Source organism: Takifugu flavidus, chromosome 11 (genome assembly GCF_003711565.1).
Source record: "Takifugu flavidus isolate HTHZ2018 chromosome 11, ASM371156v2, whole genome shotgun sequence".
NCBI classification, from domain to species: domain Eukaryota; kingdom Metazoa; phylum Chordata; class Actinopteri; order Tetraodontiformes; family Tetraodontidae; genus Takifugu; species Takifugu flavidus.
This window is the reverse complement of record NC_079530.1, coordinates 11898466-11922213: the sequence shown is the minus strand read 5'-3', so window position 1 is coordinate 11922213 and position 23748 is coordinate 11898466. Positions and strand designations below refer to the sequence as shown.

General features: G+C 47.6%; 3 protein-coding genes and 1 long non-coding RNA gene across 12 annotated transcripts in view; 2 read left to right on the top strand and 2 right to left on the bottom strand.

Moving 5' to 3' along the window:
- The window catches only part of tacc2 (transforming, acidic coiled-coil containing protein 2), a 36558-nt gene extending 23426 nt beyond the window's left edge, over positions 1-13132 (bottom strand). For 6 of the 9 annotated variants that reach the window (XM_057048253.1, XM_057048255.1, XM_057048259.1 and 3 more), the window contains exons 1-4: positions 12890-13132; positions 7316-7539; positions 6605-6712; positions 19-5670 (exon numbers count right to left, since the gene is read on the bottom strand). In XM_057048253.1, coding sequence (XP_056904233.1) covers positions 19-5670; positions 6605-6712; positions 7316-7539; positions 12890-13000 — 6095 coding nt within the window. In that variant the 5' untranslated portion in view covers positions 13001-13132. Of the gene's footprint in view, positions 1-18; positions 5671-6604; positions 6713-7315; positions 7540-8795; positions 9223-10074; positions 10144-10736; positions 10838-12889 lie in introns of those variants that run through there. The other 3 variants (XM_057048256.1, XM_057048257.1, XM_057048262.1) reach the window with 3 other exon arrangements.
- LOC130534240 (uncharacterized) lies at positions 3605-17111 on the top strand. Its single transcript, XR_008952844.1, has 2 exons — positions 3605-3738; positions 12677-17111. It is a non-coding gene; the product is annotated as an uncharacterized LOC130534240 (long non-coding RNA).
- Positions 17112-17649: 538 nt separating this feature from the next.
- On the top strand, positions 17650-20640 carry LOC130534236 (coiled-coil domain-containing protein 177). Its single transcript, XM_057048266.1, is given in 3 exon segments — positions 17650-19006; positions 19008-19439; positions 19442-20640. Coding segments are annotated over 3 exon segments (1671 nt in total). The 5' UTR covers positions 17650-18220; the 3' UTR covers positions 19895-20640.
- Positions 20641-20693: 53 nt separating this feature from the next.
- On the bottom strand, positions 20694-23478 carry LOC130534237 (zinc transporter ZIP9-A). The gene is made up of 7 exons (XM_057048267.1): positions 23249-23478; positions 22541-22646; positions 22301-22456; positions 22164-22217; positions 21970-22055; positions 21762-21896; positions 20694-21383 (listed from the first exon to the last, which is right to left on the bottom strand). Exons 1-7 carry the CDS (start codon positions 23342-23344, stop codon positions 21123-21125), a joined length of 894 nt encoding a protein of 297 aa, XP_056904247.1. The 5' UTR covers positions 23345-23478; the 3' UTR covers positions 20694-21122.
- Between the last annotated feature and the right edge of the window lie 270 nt (positions 23479-23748).

The window sequence follows — 23748 nt, the reverse complement described above, 5'->3', positions numbered from 1 at the left end:
ACACACGCTTGGGTTTACCTTGAGATGACCATCGTGTTCTGATGTTTACTCTGACAACATGCTGCAGCTTCTTTGAGAGCTTCTATCCACACTGTACTTTGGCCCTGGGCTCTTAATCCAGCGGCTATAGTCTCCGACACATCTTCCGTCTCGGTATTCACAGTTTTTTGTTCAGCAGTGGCGTCGCAGGATGGACCTTTGGGAAGTGATCCGTCCTCTGGAGGAGCAACAACCGGATCAACCACAACTGTGTCCTCAGACTTTGAAAATACCGTCTGATCGCAGATCGTCTCCGACTGTGTAGGAAGTGCAACAGGGCGTGATGAATCTGTGGAGCACTTTGATGAGATCACAGAAGAGACTGAAATAACATCAGGAGTTCTTTTAAATTCAAGGCTGTCGTGATGTTCTACGGCCTTTAAAGCACCAACACCTTCCTCGGTGTTACAGCCTGTAGCCTCTGTTGTTGGGGAGGAGCCACAAACACTGAAGTCTGACACTTTAATCGCCCCTGTGCCACTGTCCTCCTGAAGATCTCCAAGAGCCTTTGTTTCCATTCCTTCCTTCTTAATTGCTCTTTTCTCACTTACTGCACTGTGTTTGGCACCAGCTGTGTTTTCCTCCGTCGAGCATTTTGCAGGTGCTGCTGCTCCCTCATCATTTTGTGTTGACGGGGTTACAATGAGGCTCTGTAGGTCCAGAGATTCACCCACTGTGTGCGGAATTTCACACTCTTCGGTGTCACTGCTATTGCTTTTAGCAGCAGTTGGATCTTTTTCATCCACGGTTTCTCGTTGCCAGACAGACTCTGGGAGAGTACACGTGTGTCCCCCTTTTGCCTCGTTTCCACTTTTAAGAGCTTCTGTATAAATGTCATCACTAACTGCGCTGACCTCTGAGGTACAGACTGGGAAACTCTCATATTCCTGTGATGCAGGTACAACAGATATATCAGTGCTCGTTGAGGTCTCCGGCGCTCCGTGGCAGACAGCTGGTGGATTATTTTCTTCTTGGCCTTTACCACCAAGTTCACTGAGCAACTCGGTGCCTGGCAATAAATCTGCTGTACCTCCTACCGATAAGCTGGGCAATTTATTCTCATCCAATCTCAGTTTCCCATCGCCTACATGATAAGAATCCACTTTTCTGCTTACATCAGCTATTGCACTTCTTTCAGAATCAAGTCCATCATCATTGGAAATACTGGCAAGGTGAGAGAAGCAAACCTGACTCGCTTCAGTACCATCTTCCCTTTTTGCAGCATCTATCATGGCTTCAGTTTGGCTTCCAAACAGACCCGAATTCCCAACAAAGCTGTCACTTTTCTCTGCTACCAAGTTTATTCCTGGAAATAATGCCTGTTGTGGAGCCAAACAGTTGGACTGGGCCTGGGCAGGGACTGCGTCACTCTGCAGCGGGTCCCGTTCAGAGCTGCATTGAAGTGTCTCTGTTAGATTTTGGCAGAAACATTTGTCATAAGCTGATTCCCTTCCAGTCTGTCCTTCAGCACTGTTCTCTGGTGCTTCTGGGTGGCTGTCAGAAAATGAAGAGGTCTTTACTGGGCTGTCTGATGCGTTGTCATATGTTTTTCCTTCCTTCTTCGTATCATCCAACAGTGATTCAGTGTTTTGCCCACTCACTTCCTCAAAAGCCTCGTTATCCTGGCCGTTAGTCTGTTGTGGTGCCTTTCCCATCTCCAGCCCGTTGTTGTCTGTTTCCTGTCGATTGTCTGTTGAACCTTCAACCCATCTCTTTCCTCCATATGTTTCATCTTCTGCTGCACTCTTCTCCTTCACAGCGTCTTGCCCACATGCATCCCCAGGCAGGTCCGAACGGGGAGAGCGGCTACTCTTATTTAGGTCATCTTTTGTGGGTGGCTCACATACAACTTTAGTAAAGTCAGATTCAGGAGGAGGCTGTGAAATAACACCATCTGATTCAGTCTTTGCCATACCAGGAGACACACTTTCTACCATTATATCATTAATCATACATTTATTAATTAGAATATCAGTTTCCGCGGTATCATTTCTATTCCCAATATCACTTTGTGGTACTGACATCATTGACAGTTCTCCGCTCTCCGTTCCAGGCACTTCCATGACGCCACCATCAGCTTTAAATGCATCCGTTTTCTCAGGAGTCAAGATGTTACAGTCAGCGATGACCTCCAAGTGATTCAGCATCGGGCCAGAAGGCTGCAGCACAAATGCATGATCACTAGCAGATCGCTCAGAAGCAGAAATTAACTGCCGAGAAGCAGACATGTCGGAAGCTGCTGCATCCTCTTGCAAATAAACATTGTCTTCAAAGGTTGCCTTTAAGGGATCTGAGGGGTCACGTCCACGAAGTGTTGGTCCATCCAGTTGGGTGGGAGGCTGAGCGTCTGTGTGGGTGGTAGTTGCAATTTCAGCTGCTGCACTGGCGACAAGATCAAGCTGCAAATCAGACACCTCAGTGAAGACATTTTCTAAATGTCTGCAGGCATCATCGTCACCAGCAGCTGGAGGTGCAGGACAAAAGGGCAGGTTCTGGCTACTTTCCCTCTTTTCCAAATCAACAGGCACATCACCTTCAGCAGGTAAGCTCAGAGGCAGCTCAGATTCAACAGGTAATTTATCCGACTCCTCCTCTGCCCCCAAGAGATTAAGCACATTATCTGGCAGTGGTTGGACCTTTAGATGATCAGGCTCACAGATCGCATTTTGTGTCAAGGCTAAATATTCCTCATCATTTTGATTCTTATTGCTCGTGCACTGAAGCAGCTCTGAGTGGGTCTCATCCATAGACTTTGAATCCAGAGTGTTTTTCTTCAAGTTTGAGTTATCATCATTCAAGTTTATGCGGAGATCTTTAATCCCCGGTTCTCCGCCTGGTGGTCTCTGTGATGGTGGCTCATCCTTTCTATCAGCTACACTTGTGGAGATTTCTGCCTTATTGTTGTTGAGAAAGTCCTGGAAGATATAACTTGTCTCAACAACAGGATGTTGCAAACTCTCACGCACAGTCAGTGGAGGCAAAGAGTCAAAGTCTGTGGCCAACACTGGCAAGTTCTTCACATCCTCAAAGTGCATTTTGTTCTTGCTTCCGCTGTAATCACACACATGCAGTCCGACGGACGACATTGCCTGTTTACCTTTATGGACCGGAACCTGGTACTCAGATGAAGCTTTGGCCGTCCTGGCTTCAAATGTGCCACACTCAGGTGCAACCTGTTGAATGTCGTTTGATTCCTGCTTGATTGACGTTCGTGCTGAAGTAGTCTGAGGCAGTGGGATGACGTGGATACGGGTTTTCTCTTCCTGCGTGATAGATGACTCCTCGCAAGTGCCGTCCACAGATGGTTGTGCTTCCACAGAAATCACATTCCGGTTGCCCTCAGTCCTCAACTCTCCATTTGTACGGCTTGAGCTCCGTTCAGAGGGAGCGGATGGAGGTAAATCTGCTGCGTTCTGCTGTTCCTGCCAGCACTGGGAGGAATGGTCCTTTTCAATGCAGAGGCTCTCAGTGATGGTAGGAATCTGTTCACTCCAGTACTGTGGCTTCAGCAGTGACTCGGCAACATCGGTGGGTGGACACATTTCCGTCTCGGCTGATGACACCCCACCAACAGAGCCCTCTGGCTGGCTGAATATAATGTGCTCACTTGCCAGCCCTCCTTTGTGTTTCATGTCTCCCTCTCCTCCCTCCTCTGCTGCCTCCAAACTAACAACGGAGTGATCCAGACAATCAGGACCAGTAAGTAGCCCACAGGGAGTTGTACTGCTAACTGCTTCTAAAAAGAGCGCCTCCTTTCCTCCCGCTTGTCCCTCCGGTGATGATATCTCTATGTCTGTGGTGCAGATATTTCTCTGTCCCTTCGTTTCCGCCTCGACCACATTGTGTGGCATTTTGCTGCTGCAGCTTTCTTTAGGTGTGTGCTGTCCGGTAGCAGAAAAAGCAAGTGAGCATGTTTCCTGTGAGGGGATTATTGAGAGCTGAGGACCGTCCAGAAGCCTCCCTTTCTCTGTACCTACCCCGTCGCTGACGCAATTATCCTTCCCTTTTAAAGATTCCTCTCCTCCTGCTTTCTCACCCTCTGTAAATGCTACACTAGCTACTCCCTTCAGCGAATCACGCCTCACACTTTCTCCCTTGCTTTCTATCAATACTCGCATCGTGGGTGTCGTCAGCGGTAACGCAGCAACCGCTACTACAGCCTCTTCAAGGGCACTCTTTACACCATCCTCTCCCACACAAACCTGGCTGTCGAGAGGTGGCCTGTGATCCTTCTGTGGAGGCCTCACTGCACGGTTGGTAACAACAGCATCTTGCATTTCTGCATCCGAGCCCTGATCAGAAGAGGCAGATGGGCAAACAGCTGTAGTCTGGAGACATGTTGGCGGTGTATTTTGGCTGTTAATGACGCCTGCATTTCCATTTCTGTCATCCTGCGTGTTTTCTTCTGTGCAATGGTTCACAGAACATGATGTGTGGTTGTGGTCGTCTGACTGAGGAGGCCCCTGTAATGGAGCCTGTCTGGATGCAGGTGAATGAGTCAAGTAAGTAAGATGATCTGCCCCACTAGAAGGGGAGGACAGTGGGGGGCTGGGGCTGGGCTTTTCCCCAGGACTCAGCTGTTGCCTGTAGTTAACAACATTATCAGGCTGTTGTGCACAAGTCACGTTTGGAAGAACTTCCTGTGTCAACAATTGCACATTTGTCACTGAAGCCGAGTGAGTTATTACACTTGGAGGGGACACAGGCCGAAGATCCTCTTTTGCTCGCACTGTCTTTTTCTTTTTCCTTGATTTCTTTTTTCCCTTCTTTGGCTTTTTTTCTAATTCAGAGCACGTATTTACCTCCGTCTGCTCCTCTGAATGCATCTGCGATAACGTACCCGTTTCCTTTACTTGAAGATTACTGCCCTCCTGTGTTGCAAGAACTGAATCACCATCCTTTACAGCACTCCTCGTCTCATCAAGGCCGTCTTTCTTTGATTCTGTAGCCTCTACGACTCCTAACAAAGTCTCTTTCGTACACACCGGCGTAGTATTTTCCTTAATAGCCACATTATAATCACCATGACGGTCCTTCTCATTTAGAGCTACAGTTTCTGTTTGGGTTTCATTCCATAAATGTTTTCTTTCCAATTCTGAAAGATGAGGCATTTTCACCTGCGTATCAAATTCAGTTTTCCTTTCTTGTTTAATCTCTGAACAGTCGTCCGCGCTCTGCGTAGTCTTTATTTCACTCTCACTCTCTGATACCTTAACTTTACTACTGATGCCCAGAATGTAATTCCTGAAACTAAACCCATCTGTATCCTTCTGACTATTGGCTGGATAACTCCTTCCATGTGTACCCGCGTTGCCATGGCCCTCGCTGCTCTGAGCTGGTTGGACTTCACCTCGTGCTAGTGAAGATGACTCAGTCCTATTAACAGGATCTTCTCCAGTTTTTCCCCATAAACCTTCGACATCCTCGGATGTGGTCGCGAGGGTCTCCGTCACACCAAGTATGCCCAGTGACGCCATTTGCTCTTCGCATTCCTGGAAGGCCTCTTGGAGTTCCCTGTCAAGTTCTTTAGATGGGGGACGACTCAGGGGTTGGGTGACAGGATGAGGTGATGTGATATTAGGCCAGGGTGATGGCTCGGGGTCTGTGTGAACTGGGTTGCAGTCGTAGGGCCTAAGACGAGGGCAGGGTGAAACGGTTAAGGCGCTGTGCTGGCTAACAGCTGTTCATTTCACGATGCCAAAAAACATAGCGTCTGGCAGGCAGTCCACGCCCAGGCAGCACACCCCAAGATATGCACACACAACTGCACACAGATGCCATTTCCAAAAGGTGCATTTCTCCCAGTGAGAAGTAGGTCCTCTCTATGGGCATATTATCGTTACGCAACATGCCGGTCTGAGCATACGCATCCAAGATAGGTTCAACTATCAAAAATAGGTAATTTAATGTCAATATAAAATGTTTTTATAAAAGATTGAACTGTGTTGCTGCAACAGCCGATGAAGAGTTTCCATCTTATCAACATTTCTTTGAACAGGTGGGGCGATCAATCACGTCAGCGGATAAACACGCTCATACCGGTACGACTTCTGTGGAAGTCAGATTTCTGTGTGTAGCTCAGCGTGTTCCGACACGCCCTAAACTGTTTGGAGTCAAAGTCTTTAATAATTACGCTGGCTCAGTACCAGGAGGCTGCAGAGTTACAGTTAAACTAATAATCACTGATTCAAGCCAAAGCAGATGGCTCGACATGTAATAATAGTCTAATATTTAACACACATAATAGGTTATAAGATACAGATGGCAGACATTCTGAAGCACCTGAGGTTCAGTTCCTAGAAAAAAATATCCTCTAAATTGTGGATATAATTATTCTCTACAACAGAACTAATTAAACCAGTCACTTATATGACACCTGCACCCATAGAGCCATGCAAACAAATTAAAAACAGGAAAAAAACAAACAAACAGGGAAGCAATATGCATTCGTCTTTCATTGCTGTCATATTAAGTCATCTGGTTAGAGTTGAATTTCACTCCATGCTCTCCCTTCTCTGTTAAATCACCACAGCAGATGCACCATCGTGCCAGGCTCGCGTGGTACCTGGTATCTAGAACCACCAGTGGCTGACACACTTCCATGTGATGCTGCAGGCCTGCCAGCAAGGGGTTGACCTGCTCATGCTTCTCCTCCTCTGAACTAATCTCAGCTCTGCTAACAAACCCACACCACAAATAGACAAACACATATTCGTGCAACAAATGAATAAACAGCGACCTGCTCTAAATAGATCCAAAATAATGTCCAATACAATTAGTGACTATAATTATAATTTAATTTAACTGTGTAATTGCATTTGAATCTCTAGTGCGGCTTGAATGCTCCATTCCTCTGCACATGTACTAACCCCTCGTATGTTCTCCTCAAAACAGACAAAACCTTGGAGAAAATCTTAAAAACAAATTATGTGGGGAGTAAAATCCTTTCGGGCCAAGCATGTGTGGTCATATGTGTGGTCCTAATGATGCTGAATGACGACTGCTGCGCAAAAAAGAAACATGATGTCACTTTTTCCTTCTAGGATCTGTCCCACGTGAAGCAGAACAGATGAGCGTAATCCTGTGAAACGTGCGAACGCCAACAGTGGACGGCTTGTGCTGAACCTCATCTCTCATAATAAGGTCTTTAATAAGAAAATGGTTTTCATATTTATAGGCACCACAAGTTTTCCAGTGTGAAAATCATTTCTGTCGGCAAAATGGTGCATAAGAGTGAATCCATCGCACCATTATCTTAGTGTCATGTTCAACTTACCCCAGTGAGGACTCCCAGATGTTGAGCTCACTGCTGAAGTCTAGACTGGGCAGCAGGTCATGAGGAAACTCAAGCTCCTCCTTGTCGTCCTGTTCTCCAGCCTCTATGTTCTCCTCCACTCCAGTGAGCACTGGGATGTCTGAGAGAACCGGTGGCAGAGGTCGATTCTGCTGGCTGGATGGCGAGTCGGTCCTGTAGGTTAAGCTCTCAGCTGGAACTTCAGCCTGTGGGACAGTAAGGTACAACCAGTTAGTCACATGCTGATGCCTCTGCTGTGTGTCCTTCTAATTAAGCAACCCTGTACAAAGTCAACACGGGGATCGGAAGATTAGACATGCAGAAACAAACACAAATGACTCCACCCATGGTAAACTATGACGTCGAGCATTGTTTGAATAGCTTTAAATAGGGGTCTTATGGTGCACAAGTCTGTGTTTATCATGTTCACTCCATCTTAGAGACATTATTTTCCATTATATTGTGTAGTTGCTCCCAACAAAGGAATAACAAAGTTATTTGTTCCCGTGGTTTTAAAGATTCACCAGTGAGCAAGGATTAAAGACAAACCAGTTCTGCCGGACTAAGATGCAGTTGTTGACGTGGTACTTCGCATCGTGACTTTAGTTCCTTGTGGTTCACAAACACAATGCTTTGATTGTGGGTGCTTCCTGCTGAAGACTTTCTAAAACCTTAAAGGCTCACGTACAGGTAATAGAGGCATTCCCTTATCTCTGTGCCAGCCCTTGACAGTCTCACAATACTGTGTCGCAACATGATGTTGAAACATTAACACACAAACAACAGCCATGTGTTTGCCTACACTTTGATGAAATTTCACCAGCAGAAAGGAAAGTATACCTTATTTCACTATAACATAAATGGTGCAGATGGAGGCAAACAAGTGGGAACCAATTATCTTTCTTTCCTTGTCACGTCTAACTTGACCTTGATGACCTTGATATTTTAGCACATCTAAACATCAGTGCTGCATGCGACTGGCAGAATACCCTGTTGCACAATGTGAGTGGCCGGCTGACACATGTGAGAATAATACTCAGCTTTTGTGACAACGTTACACTGCCTGGGTAATATTGTGGTGAGAAATTATTGAGATATTGTGCAGCACAAGTTGACTCAAGGCAGTGGTTAAGGCGTGCATCGACTGCAGATTCAGTTTACGAGGCACTAGCAAGTGATACAGTAATAACAGCATGCAGACAGTAAACCATAAGAACATGTTGAGAATCTGCTTTTTCCTTTTGGAAAACTGTTCTTATTTTTTAGATTTACACGCTATGTTTTACCCCCCAAAGAACACCAGGAATGCATTTGCTGGAAGGGGGGAAATGACATAAAAGAACAAGCCAACCACGCTAATTTGAGTGCTTCTTATTATACTGGCTATGGTTCGGTACTATGGCCTCCAGCTGTGCGGATTGTTCAGATCAGATAGCAGATTATGAACCTCGTCATCACGCACATTAAAGTCAGTCTCAGACGGTTGCATTTTCTCTGGGTTTCCTGTTTCCTGTCTGTCAGCTTGTCTTCAAAACCAAAAACTCACGACAGAAGCCAAAAAGCACAAGCGACGCTCTCGCCTCCAAAGTTGCAGAATACCTTCTTTCGAAATAAAATCGGAAACAAACGACAGCCTGGTCAACAAAAGTTGCGTGACCCCTCTGCTGTGAGCTAAATGGAACGCAGCCCTAATTAGTGTCACAGGGGACACCTGTGCCGCTCCTGCTATTTCTGCCCAAAATGGCTGCTGTTTATATGGAGGAGCGCAGGTGGAAGCCGGAGCTCCAGGCCAAGTGTTGGGCCACGGGGGAGGATATTCCCGTTAGTTTAAACCCCACGAAGTCTCCCGGAGAACCTGTTTCTGGGTCGCATCCGTCGACGCCACAGTTCCGACTCTTCGCTACAAACGTGTGCTAAAGAAGCGGTTTCCACAGACTTTTCCTTTCTCCTGAAACTTTGCTGCCGCCGATCTTTCGGCGTGCTTACCCACAGAGCTGGAGGCGACTCCGCGGTGCGTCTGGCCCGCTGCGCTCGGACGCGTCTCGGCGTGGCCAGAAGAGGAGGACACAAACACCGCAACACATGCTGCTGACGCCCGCCGCCCTTTTCTCTGACTCAGCAGACTTCACACTCCTCCTCCAAGTCCCGTCCCGACACTCCCATGTCAATGTTCCATCAGCCTCCTCGAGCTCCGGCAGCGCGCGACCATCACGTCCACCTCACAAGTATTGTTTTGTAGCTGGGGTCGCCCACGAAGAATCCCCCTCCCCCTCTTTCCTCCCGTCCTCCACTGTCCCGCTGACACTGACGGTGCCCCTGCAGGTGAATGCTGGGAATTGGGCCACGGGTCGGGGCAGCAGTGACCCCCCCATGACGGACGATTGGATTTCCGCACCCCACCAGAGCTCTGGTTACATTTTGCGCGGAGGGCGCGCACGGTCTTCCTGCGTGAAGCATCTAGTCCGTGGTCCCTTAATGGCATGGAAGTGTAAACTGCCCTCAGGATATTCCCTCAAGGGTGTCAAGAACATGCAGAAGCGCCATTTTGGCCAGCACCTCTGCCTCACACATCCTGTCTGAGTGGACTTGTGTGCAATACTGTAACCTCTCACTGTTGCTGTTGACATTGTGTTACTGTACTTTTGTTTTTTTGGGGGGGGGGTCCGTCCGTAAACACTCCATCTGCCAGCACACGTTTCCTCAAACCTTTACACTCAAACACAGAGTGCAAATATTTGTACCTGTGGGCAGTCATTGGGATTTTCCTGAGGTGGGAACAGAACAACGTTTTCTGGAGCGCCCTCTTCTGGCTGAGGGTGTGAAGTGAGGAGTTAAACAAAACAGAAGATTTCGTTTAGCTGTGGTTGGGGTGCAACAAGCCACTTTTTTTTCCCTCCCCAAGAATTTCAAGGCCCATGCTGCAGTGTCATCCAGTGCCAGGTTCTATCGCGCAGTAGATAAAGCGTTTGCATTAATCCTATTAAGATAATTCTGAATTCCAGCCCTGCAGTCACATGAGAAATGTTTTTCCATCGCACAAAGTACAAGGCTGGTGTAGGAAATGGTTACGTGAAACCAGTTAACTATAGAATGCATATAGAATTAAATGATGGACATCTGAGATACCAGCAAATTATGGTAAATTGTTAATTATGACTGTCACAGGATCTAGTATTTATCGTTGCTATTGCTTTGAAGACCTAAACCACAAAATTGAATGTTTCAAGTTGGCTAAAGTCTCAAATATGTGTAAAGACATAAAGTTCCAGAAAAGTGTCTTTAGTGTGCTTTTAACTGAAGCCGGCTGTTATCATGCAAGCAAGGGTGAGGTGCTCGTTAGTCGTCCAAAGCGGCAAAAATAAATCAAAATCTAGCCATCTAATGTCAGCGAGGTCGTTCTTACCGACGCCTCGGCGGTGCTGCTCTCGTTCCCCATGGATCATCCAGCTGCTGGGCCAAAACTGCCCAGACTAACAGCCTCTCACTTCATCTGTCTGAAAGACACTAACGCAAAAGGACCATTAACACATGACTCTTTATAAAATATGGTCCTCCAGTCCCTCAACTACTGCTCCAGTCACGACAAGATTAGAGGTCTCTCAGCCTGAGGTTGTGTGTGTGTGTGTGTGTGTGTGTGTGTGTGTGTGTGTGTGTGTGTGTGTGTGTGTGTGTTAGAGATTAGGGGCCTGTGCCCCAGACCTTCACCCCTCCTCAGGGCTCAAAAACAGCAGCATCAGGAGCAAAGCTGGTTCTCATGATCACATACAGGAAACACTTAACATATTAAAATTATAAATAAAGAGCAGTGTCACAGCTGGTGGCGTGACCGTAGCTCCCCACCACAGCAGCCGAGGCCGGGGGGGGGATCAGACTGGGGAGTTCCAGAACAACTGGGGCTGATAAACCAGTGCAGCAGCACAAACCAGTGATGAAGATTTGGGTAATGTTTACTTTTGCTATTTTTGCATGTTTTTTTTTTTTTAACTTCCTCTTGTAGCTGTTTGAAATATTCTCCTTTCACCATGTTTGTTGCTGGATGTGCAGCTGTAAACACTCGTGTGTGTGTGTGTGTGTGTGTGTGTGTGTGTGTGTGTGTGTGTGCTCACATTACTGCAGGGATACATACAGCAGTTGGGGATCGTCAGGAAGCACTGACCTGGATAAGTAAGAGTTTATAAATAGACTTCTATCCTGTCAACTCTTATTACACTTTATTCCAGCCTCATGAACAATTTGTCATGCAAAATCTTGGAGGCTGCATTTTAAATCATTTATTGTGTTAATGATTGTATGTTTACCTGAAGGCAACGCACAAATTTCACTTACATATTTTATCAACAGATGTACAGAAATAACTGTCATTAATTGTTATTAGTTGTTCTGATGGAAGAGGAGTGACCCTCGCACCTTAAAGACCTGTGCCACCTCACTCTTTTGCTATTTGTGAGGCCGGGGGTGTAATTTCAGCCCCCGGCTCAGCGGCCGCGCGGCCACTTTAACGGCCGTCTGTGTCTCAGGGCTTGTTTGGTGTCCTTTCGCCTCCCATCAGGCCCTGATTTAAGGTCACGTCTCCAGAAAGACGCCGTTTCCTTTGACCTCTCTCCAACATGGACACCACCACCAAAGAGTCGTCCGGGTTTCTGGTTGTTTATCCGGCGTGTGCATAAGGTTACATGTTGAGATTGTCGAGTAGATCTCATAAAATTCTGATTAAAGCAAAACACAGCCGGGTACATTTCACTCAGCCCTTTAATAAACACACACCCCCGCCCCCCCGCCCCCCACCAAACTATAATAACTGAATGATCAATAATTCTGCCCCGAATCACAATCTACTCACCCCTGAAAACGAGCGCCCTCCACAAACACACGCAACCGTTTCCCAAACACCTCGAGTCTGTTTACTGGCTGACTCAAGACCCCTGTTTGTTCCTTGCCCTCTCTCCTGAGGAGTCGACGCGCTCTGCTGCTATTTTTGCGCCGCGCGCTCAGTCGCGGGACAGGACAGAGGGTGGACGCGGGACAGGGGGACGAGGGTGGTGGGGAGGTCACCTGCTCTGACAGAGGTGTGGACAGCAGGAGGCGTCGGGCCATTATAGTGGAGAATCCAGAGCTTTCTGTCCTCCGACACAGGAACAGAAAAACACTGCTGCCTCCTAAAATTCTGATTCTGGAGATTTTGGAAATCTATTTTTGATCGTCAGGCGTCATGTTCAGCTGAGCGGTCTGTGGGTGAAGCAGCCTTATTACCGTCCCTATAAATAACACTGATTTGATGAGCTGTTTCTGGTTGCCATGGCAGCACGCCCCACTGCACTGATTCTCTTCACTTTTGCTCCACAGGCTTCTAACGTTCGCTGCCCTCCAGCCCATCGTTCTCTGAGGACGAGCTTCTCACTTAAATTTGCCTCCCCTCGTCTCCATCTCCAGCTCCCTGCTGCCCCTCCTCCAACGCTACACCTCTCCGAGCATCTTCTCCCCCTCCTGTCAGACGCTCCCCTCACGCCCCGGAGCTACGCTGCAGACACGCTTACACCAGCCTCACGCTGCCTTTACCTGCCGGTGCGAGATTCCCATGCAGCTCCCCATCTTGTATTCCATGTCCTCCTCTGGCGAAGTGACTCGGGCGCTACAGGGCTGGCAGAGAACCCTCCTGCAGAACTGCATCCTTAAGAGTCAGTCCCAGCATTGCCAGAGCAGGAAGGTCAGTGGCGCTGCCGTGTGTGCGAGCCTGTTTCTGCCTGCGAGCCACAGCAGCTAATGAATTCTCCGCAGCGCATCGCCCGTGGTGCAGCTGTGACACATATGTAGTTGTTTCTTTAAGCCACGGCAGCAAAAAATCAACATTACAGAAGAAGCTGAACCAGTCGAATAAGTAGCAAAAATGGAGGCTGTTTATTCAGCCTCACATCGCTGCACGGAGGAGCAGACTGGAGCTGCGCTTTGGAGGGGAAAAACTCTAAACTGGAGAGAGGAAGATAGGAGGCAGGGAAAAAAGGAGTGTGTGTCTCTTTAAAAAAGAAAAAACAGGAGATCTGAAGGATGAGGATGCACAGTGATACAGTGCAGTCATCCAGCAAAATTTAGATCAGATTCAGGGAAGGGGAAAATTGCAGCCAGGACATATTTTGCCTGGTTATTTCAGGAATAAAAACAAATGCTTCTGGTCATTTTCACACTAGAATTACAGTTATTTTTCTAATGATAAATGAGTATTAGTGCAGAGCAAACTGTTGGCAAATGTTCTGTCGAACAGAATCGATCCCCAAACTGAACTCCAACGGCTGAGAGTTTAACAGTTTAATAGTCATAATGTGCCATCAATACAGAAAGACTCGTCTTAAAATCATTTAATACATTCCAAAATCTCAGATCTGTTTGAAAAACTAAAGTTTAAGCCTTAAGTGAAACTTAAGACGTATTTTCTTTATTGTTTATAAATTCAGTTTATGAGACCAAAAGTGACTACATGCCAAAAGTAATGTTGGTTTTCATCATGAGGTCTGTGTGTTTGTAGGATGAATCATTGCACTTCTGATCTCAAAGGCATCGATCAGCTCCTGAGAAGAGGAAAACATAAAATTAGAATCAAAGATTTCCTATTTATAGCAGCCTGCAGGTACAAATTCAAGCGTGAAAAATCACAATCAAATGTCCAAACCTTCCACAACTTTGGGGATAAAGAGATGATGCACTGTTTCCTGCTGGATGAGTCTCCATTGTCCACAGCCGCCTCCTCTATTGGTGCTGCATTAAAAAACAAAAACATGCAACACTGAAATAATTCTCTTAAAATATTGCAATTATTTTTGATGCATGGTGAGATGATGAAACAAATCTTATTTCCTCTCACCTATGCAAGGCAGCTTGGAATCGTCCAGATACATTCGAGCCAACCCATCCTGAAAAACAAAGAGTGGTGTCGTGACTGCTGGTGGCCGCTAGAGGGCAGCGCCGAGTGGAGCTTCAGCTCACCCTGATCAGGAAGGACGTGTGGAAAATGTTCTCTATGGTCCGGGAGAACGAGTTGGGGTCAATGACGAACTCATAATATGAAATTGGGCAAGTTGCTGTGGTAGAGGCAGAGGGCCGTGATCAGGAACTGACAAAACGATCCTGGAATTATTACAAGAGCGGCTAAACTCACGATCATCTCTGTAATAACTCCTCAGGTATCCCAGGATCCTTTCCACCTCTCTCTCTGTGGCCTCCTGGTGAAAGCCATCTAATTTCTTCAACTATTAATAAAAAATGGACACAATTAAGTTCAAAACATATGCACAAACATGAATTTATATAAAACAAAACAAGGGTAATGGAAAGATTCAAAGTGGCCCTGGAGCGAAACCTCCCTAGCAGAATATTTAAAGTAAAACTCATTCTATATGTTTTGTAACAATAGCTGTGAGCAGAGTAACACAACTGTTAATATACCGGTAGTTTGCAACTGGTTTTTAGTTACTTTGATCCCTTCACAGTCTAAAAAGCTTCTCCATGTTGAATAGACTTCAGATACAGTTCCCATCATGGTGGACCTAATTTCTTCTATTTTCAATGAATGCCTGAATCTTTTTCAATCTGCAAGAGAAGGGGGGGGACCTCCTTCCATTTAAACAATACAAAACAGTGTTTACCTCAGTTGGCATTATTCTTTTGGCCTCCTTGGTGGGCTCCCTCCTCTGCCGTTCTATCCTTGGCTTCGGGGGAGGCGGCTCTACGTGGAAAGCGCCGTTCCTGTTGAAATTAACCACAGGCGTGTGTGTGTGTGGGGGGTGAGGCTGGTCACACAGGAAACATGAATGAATTACTTAAATGAAGCCTTCCTGGCCTACAGGGACACTCACATGTAATGAAAGGAGGGTGCTGTCCTGAAGCAGCTCTCTGCTCTCCTGGCCAGCCGGTGCCATGCATCCTCGGGCAGGTAGCCATCGACCTGCTGACCCTCCGGCTGCTCATCCTCTCCATCCTCCAGTCGGTTCAGACCCATGAAGGACAGCTGTCGGAGGAGAGAGACCGCTGCAAATGCTGGGCAAATTCAGACACGCACGCCTCCCACCACACCCTTTCCCCCTGATCGCGTCTGACATCAGACTGAGAAATGTCATTGGTTCTAAAATTCACAGCGTCCTTTATCGTGCTTTAAAAGTGTCAGAGAGGATTGTTTAATGCTCGGATTTGAGATGCAGGCCAGCTCACACAGGAATGGCACGTTTCTGTTAAATGAACACCAGTAATAATTTAAATAAACTCAGATTAAAGTCATGAGTACAGACGGTCAATTCACTTACCAGGTTTTCTGTAAAGATGCTGGGATCAAAACCATTGCCTGCACACATCTGGGTTGCTTTCTCCTTCCCCAGGTCTGTGGCCACAACCAGGAACCGAGCGTCCAGAGCTGCTTCTCTCACCTGTCGAACTGCAGAGAAACACTCAAAGCTCCGTGGAGGCTGCGTGATGGGAAAGACACGTTCTGGTGTTTCAGAGGAGCTGAGGATGCCATCAAAGTTACCAGGAAGAGCACCATGCACAGTTTAATGAACCACAGCCTCACCTTTTCTCAGAGTAACATTCTACCACACTCACCATCTTTAAAAAGCCTGTTGGCCTCTTCTAAAACTTCTGTGAGTTTGTTGTTGGAGGGACTCAGTATATCTTCTCTGTTCTCTGAAAGGACCGGAGAGCACAGTCAGCAACACGCTGTGGCGTGGGGAGATCATCTGCCCTCCAGATACTCACGCTGCACGGTGTTGATGAGCTCCCTGTACCTGCTCCGCAGCTCCCTCCTTTGTCTCGGGTCATTTTCGCTGTTTTGCGAGTCGGTTGGGTGGAAGGAAAAGGCTCCGACCTCTGCCTCAGTCTGCTGTTGCTCGGCTCCCTTCGGCCCGTCAGAGCCATTCTGACGGGACGAGCCCTCGTCGCCGTCCGCATGGCTTCTCCTCATTCTGCGTTAGCTGATCGCCGACTGCACGCTCAGAGAGCGACAGTTGCTTATTTATCCGAGGACACTTGTAAAAACAACAAACAAACAAACAAAGCGTTCACTCACAACCTGAGTGTGACGCGGAACGCGACCAAAGCGATACACACGTCTAGATAGTTGTCCTCTGATCTGTCTGTTTTGTTTTATGCGGAAACGCAACAAATGGCAAAATAAAAAGAAACCGGGAGGTGAGATGATCGTAATACTTTGGCATACCGATGTCAGTTATCTTGTGCGTTATTATTCATTCTTAATGACATCAAAACCCATGCATGATGTGAAAAGGCCACTGAGTACCTGACTGTTAAAAGATAATAATAAACCACAAAACTCCGCCTTTCCTACATTCTGAAAACGAGATGAAGTTACGCGTTTGTGTAAAAAATAAACAAATAACCCACAGACGCTAATAGGACCGTGTGCGGATGCGGAAGTACTGAACACGCAGTCCTCGCGATTGTGCAGCGGCGCGTGGGCGTTGGTAGCGTCAGCCGATACTAGCTAAACAATATAACAAAACATCGAGACTTCTGTTCTTAGAGCAGATCATAGTTTAGAAAAACACGCAAAGATCACAGCTCAACACGTACCTCTTGTCGCTGTTTTTCCGCTACCCGCTAACTTCAACACACCCTGACAGAAAATCCAGAGCGCGCCAAGATTATTGTGATCTGTCGACGAAGTTGGTTTCGTGTTGGGAGTAAAAGAAATTAAAATTGTGTCGCTCTGAACGGATGTTCCATATGAACGTTGTCGTTTCGAATTGTCTCTTTTAATAAGGTTTGAACTGCGTCAGTATTTATGGAACACATTCTTAATTTCATGATAACGTGTTTATTTTCTACCATGTATTTTAGCACAAACGCAATGTGAGGCGTTCTGCCTCACATTGGTGTTTAGCAATTTTTCATAATAATAATCAGTCTTGCGTTCTGCAAGACTGATTATTATTATGAAAAATTGCTAAACACCAATTTTGTAATAAGGGTAGCATAAAGTTTTAAAATGTAGACAGGGACACTCAATGAAATACTCAAAATATAATTTCTGAGTACTAAAAAAAGAAAACTATTTACCTCACAAGACAGGTTAATGCGTCCAATTAAATAATCTCCCCATATTTGCAAAAAAACTAGAAAATCCTGTTGAGTTTCCAGGGCAAGCATATTTGTGGAGATAATTTTGTGTAGTTAATCTTGAAATAATGATTGCTGAACTAACTTCAGTAGACGTCGACATTGCAGGAAGGTCGCAACCAAAATACGTCATCAAAAATGAGAGCATACGTCTGTGCTATTACGGTACTTACCTCCAGGGGGCGCGCTACACGTAGGCGGAACTTCGCCTCTCTTTAGAAAAAAGTGTTGTTTGGTTGTCACGGCAACGAGACGCCAAACTCCGCCTCCCCTGATTGGCTTAGTTCTGCGCGCTACGCAAAGCTGTAATCGCTGCACGACGAGCTGAGTTACTTATCGAGAGATCGGTAACATGTAGTTATCGTCGTCATGTGTTTACAAATGTCCCTGTAATAGAATACAAGCGCTCCATAACTATGCCTGCAAACGATTTTTGTAGGTGAGGAGGCGGGGTTTGGCGTCGGCATAGTATGATTGACACTCTCCCGTCCCTGCTTAATGTCTCTTCCAGCTGTGCGTTTATACAAGACAACTTGACTTTCTTTCCTTCTTTCTTTCTTTCCTTCTTTCTAATTGAACGACATCAACAACCTCAGCTTATTTATTTTAAGCACAGTGGAGCTGGCCTATAGGAATATTGAGCTGCATTGAGCATGGTAATCCCCGCCTGACCTCCACGCCGGCAGGCTGAGAGACTGCACGAGGACGCAGAAGCTCGTTACACCTGAAACGTGGCTGCAGGTTTGTTTGTTTTTTTGGTGCACTTTCGCGATGGGGGAGCTCAATGGCACCTCATCGGTGCTTCGTTGGGATCTCCCCCCGTCAGAAGCGGAGGGGAGTCGGCCACCCCGCTCTGTGCCGACCTGCGCGCGCCTCGGGTTAAGGCCGGTCCAACTCCTGATTAAATCGCTGAACGAGCGGCTGGCGGAGCGGAATGTGCTGCCCTTTGAGTCAGTGCGACTCATGCACGAATCCTACGAAAAAGAAAGAAGACGACTTTTACAAACGCGGCAGGAGGAGACGGGAAGGATTACAGAGGCGGCTGGGGACAGGTTGCAATGCAATGACAGCCAGGTCTCCGGCCCGGAAGTGAAAGATTATAAAAGGGACAGACGCACAACAGGACCCGTTCAATATGCAGATCTGTGTATTAAAGGTGGACCGGCCAGCAGGTCCTGTTCAGCTGCTGACCACCCAGGCAGGACCAGAGGGTGCAGCTTTGGACTGGGAGACTTGAAATACCCCAAGGCAATAGAGATGAAAGTGGAGAGACTGACCAAGGACATCAATGAGGAGATGTGTGTGTCTTTGTCAGAGAGAGATCGCAAGATAGCAGCACTCATGCTGCTGAAGCACCAAGAGGAGCAAGACTCCCTGAAACACAGTCAGAAACAGGAGCAGGAGCGACAGGAGGCGCACAGGAAGGAGGAAGCACAGAGGGTGGAGGAAGACAAGGAGAGGTTAAAGAAACTGAAGAAGAACATGCAGAGATGGCAGGAGGAGTTGGAGGCCCGCAGGAGGACGAGACAGCAGTGGGAGGCAGAGACCATAGGACAGCGTGAGAGAAGAGGTGCAGCTGCAGCAGGACAAATGGAGGAGAGTGAAGGAGGAGGTGGAGGCAAGGCGCAAAGAGAACATGAGCGCTGCTCAGAAGGAGGCGTGTGCACGCAAACATTGTCAAGAGGAGCACTTGAGGGAGAAGGAGGAGGTGGAAAAACGAAGACAAGACAGAGAGAGACGGGCGGCGGTGGAGAGGGAGCAGAAGGCCTGGAGGAGCAAACGGGCCCAGGTGGAGAAGAAGAGGAGGCAGCTGGAAGAGAGGAATCACCAGGAGATCCTGCGGCACGTCCTGCTGAGAGAGCAGGCGGAGAGGCGGGCGGAGGAAGAGGCGGCGCACCGAAGGAGGGAACTTGAGAGGAAGCTCCGGCGCTCCTGCGAGAAGCACGCCGAGGCCACGGAGGAGCGGCACAAGGAGGCGCGCAGCGGGCGGTGCGGTGCAGGAGGAGCACAACATCGAGAGAGCGCGGGAGGAGGGCAGAGGCGCGACGGGTCGGACGGCTGACTTACAAACAGACCCTGGTGCGGCTGAGCCAGCAGCGCACGGAGAGGGCGGCGCTGCTCACCTTCGCCCGGACCCGGGACAGAGCCGAGCAGGTGAAGGAGCGCAACAGGCGCAGGCAGCTCTGCCACGGGATGCTCAGGGAGAGGATCCGCAGGGAAGAGGAGGAGGCCAGGCAGGTCAGGGGCGCGCTGCATCGGGCGAAGGAGTGGCGAAGGGAGAGGCTGCGGAGGCAGAGGGAGCAGCTGCAGGAGGAGGCTCGCCGGCTGGCCCGGGCCTCCTTCCACATGAGGGAGAGAGTGAGGCAGCAGACGGGCAGGAGGAGCTTCCACAGGATGGCCCTGGAGGCTCAGCTGTCGGCCTCCCTCGCAAGCATGAAACTCTGAAAATGAGTGACGCCTCAACAGCCTGAAGTGCTTCACACGAGCGTGCGCGGGCACCCGCCTTTTCACACTAGTTTCAGTAAGAGTCATCTATGAAGTACACATTATTTTATTATACTGGATACGTTTTTTCTTTCTATCCCTTTTGGGGTCCTGGGGAGGCAGGGTACATCCTCCACTGTGGGTATTTGTGACCATTTGGGGGTTCGTGCTTTGCTCAAGGGTACTTTGACAGTGTATTTGGACCCCTACTACCAGAACACCTTCTCAGCCCAATCCCCTAGAAACCGAGCCACCGCCATTCCTAAGTGCAAACATCAGTATAAAATAACACCTTTTTATGCTTCAGTCTCACATCAATCACATCTCAAAATATTTGATCTTTTAGCTGAAAATGTGCATGTTTCATTTTGAAAAGCAATTTCTTCCATTTTAATGTACTATTATCGTCTTTAGCAGCAATAGCATGTTTTTTTTGTTCCATTTCAGGAAGCAGGAGAGATTAATTGGGGGTTGACATGCTTGGACTCTGACCTCAGTGCTTCTAATCTGATATGAGTAACCAGCAGTGGTTTATAGGATCACAGATTAAGAATTCAAGGACATTTCTGAGGTGGGCTCTGTTTCTGCACTGTTCACCTGAATCTTCTCCGTTTGGTCCTTATCAACATCAATTAATATTGCACTAGAAGCACTTTTCTACCCACAGGTAAAGCAGAAGATCTGGAATTAAAACCTGTTAAAACTTCTGAGCTTGATGGTTTTTGTTGTTTTGACACAGTGGGAACCAAAACCACAGTCGTTTGCTGCATCGGTTTACATTTTATTATGTATTATGTCCTGTCTTAAGTTTTTAATTAACTTGGAGCATTTGGATTTTAGTTCCCTGTGACACAAGAGTGAAAACCAAAATAGTAAACTAAAATAATAAGAGGCTTAAGAACATAAATAACCCTGCTGGGGTGGTCAGTCCTCTGTGATTGGAAGTCGTACCATCGTTTTTGGCCCCTCCTGCCAGCATCCCGTTCCACATCCTGCTGCACAGGCTGAGGGCTCTGTATTTTGCCATGGCCTCGTCTCCTGGGCAACCTACCGCCCCCTTCCCCACAATCGCTGTTTCTTGTCTCTGTTGATTCTGAGCTGGAGTCCAGTGGGAGTCGTAGATTGGCCCTGCTTCACCCGCCGGGGCCGGGCTGAAATACGCTCAGACGTGCCGACGCCGTGAACTTCCTCAGTCATCTTTCAGCCCGAGAGCCAACGCCACCGGCAGTCCCACGCCGATGATGAGAGTGATGCTCTGAGTGAGCCCCAGGGGCTGCTGCTGGTGGCCCTCGGCTCCTTCCTCCAGCTGGAGGTCAGAGGTCTTTTGAACCGCCGCACTGCTGCTGACCTCAGGGAGAATGTGCACCGTAGCCACGTACAGGAACGTCCCGGCTGAGAAGAGCATTCCCACACCTGTGGAGGTGAGCTGGCTCTGCGTCGAACTCCCAGACTGCAAACACCAAAATATAATGGCCTGAAGATGCCTTTTACCCCGATGTCACACAGACAACTGTTAGAATTTCAGAGGTCTAGATCAAATGTGCCCAAATACAAGGTGTGACCAGCTCGACTGTGATAAGAAAAAAAAACCCTCAGTCATTCAACAGTTGCTAAAATGGCTTTTGCGTTGCCTGAATGTCATCCTAAAGCACTAACATTTTGTCTTTAGCCATTTAATCTGACCTAGGTGAATGGTGCACAACAAATTACTGTTGGTAATCAAGTGGAGTGTGTTTGAGAGGACTGGGAGAGTCAAGAGGACGAAGTGTTCCCTGAAAACAGAACCTAATGTAGATGTAGGTCATGCACAAGGGCGTTGGTTACATACTGCCTGTAATATGAAGTAGGTAGCGATGGTGAAGACAGGTGCTGCAGCAGAAAAGGCCAGCAGGTGTCCCTGGATGTGCTTCTTCTCGAGGCCTGAATGCATGAGAAAGGAGACCAGACCAAAGGCTGCAGGCGCCTACGAGACAGCAGAGACGGACAGTGATGCGATCCATCGCTTGGCAGGGCTGCGCTCTCAGAGAACGCCTCACCTTGTGTAGAATCACAGCCAGGAATATCACCACCTGCACGGTCACCTGCCCCGTCGCCGCGGCCGCACCGAGAGCAAATCCGTCGGCTGCATGCAAACGAAAGCCAAATCAGTTTATTTGAGGTTTTTGCATGATGAAACAGCGCCAGGTCATCCAGGCTGGAGCGGTTATTCGCAGGCTGAATGACAGCGTACCTGCAGCATGTATCACCAGGCCCACGGTGGCTGTAATGTTCACACCCTTCAGGCCTGAAACGAGACAAACTGAATTAGAAAAACCAACAGAGATTTTGGCAGTTAAGGTAACATTCTGGACAATAAAGCCAACTGGCCTCGTATGGACAAATACGTGCTGATCTGATCCACCACAAACATGAGGGTGAAACCGAAAGTTAGAGCCAGTCCGATAAGCACCCGAGCTGGAATCCCCGGGTCCGGGGAGGTACTGGAAGTCTGACTTGGTAGTGGGGCAGCAGGGGAGGATGATGCTGTTGAGAGACAATGAGGGACAGGTAGTGAGGACAGGGCGGTGAGCTGGGTTACCTGTTCGGGTCAAGGGTCGCAATCCTCACCTCGGTACGATTCTTGCAGTAAACTCACCCCCTCTGGGATGGCGATGGCCAGTGCTGTACCACACAGGAGTCCAGCCCCCAGGATACACACCAACTGCAGGCTTTTCTGAAGAAGGACGCAGGCCCTCAGCTGATCTGATCCTACCCAGAATCACTCGGCAAACAACTTTAGAGCCAGGCAGACTGATATTTAAATCAGGTTTTACCTGTCTTTCATTTGATTATTTTATCGACATGTTTTGTGTGTTCTGAAGCACTTTGTGGACTTTAATGGTTGTTCTATATAAATAAACAGATATATTTGTATTATAATTACACACATATTCAAACACAAGATACAACTTTGCTATTAAATTATTGTATTACATCTCTAAGATGCATTTTTTTCTTATATATATGAATTCAGTTTGAACTACAGTCCAAAGAGTTGGAGTATTTATGATAAATGTTATCATTTGTCCCGTTTAATGTCCTGATCACGCGCTCACGTTTTATGTTAAAGTTGACGGTGCGTTCACGGACAGTCCGTCAAAATGCGCTCCAGTCCGATTTTATTTTTTAAAAAACCCAAAAAAACAACCTCTGACAATTATTTGTGAACGTGAGCGAGGTCACTTGCGTGGAAAAAGTCAGTGCGTGGCATAGACAGTGCGTGATGCACCAGTTTCCCCGCTAACCGAGTAGGTGGCTGAAAAAGAAAACACTTACTTCAGAGAGACGGAACAACAGCGGAGTGAAGCCGAGTAAGAAACATCCCACGAACATTGCGACGGATATCAGAGTGACCGTCAGCCCTCCGTCCATGATTCCCGACTCAGTTGGGAGACATTTTTAGTCGGACACTGCTGAAACCTGAGAAATCTGACGGTCTCCACGTCGCGTCTCCTTCTCCCCGATGTTTGGCTGCACATCTGGCTCAACCTTCTCCCCGAGCAGCGGCGCCTAGCGGCACACGCTGGCAACTGCAACGCCGCCCACTTTATCCAGCCTTGCTCAAGACTATTACAATATTTATTGATGTTCACATAAAACTTTAACGTTTATTATAAAAGGCAGATAATTGTTGGGTTCTTTTGTTCCCAGCAGGATAAACTTTCTCAAAGACTGATTTTGAGCTGTTCCCACACTGTCAACCTCAAAAGTACCAAGTTTATTGGTCATGTTCATTTCTAGTTGCCTAATAACGAAGTTTCTCTCGCAACCTGGAG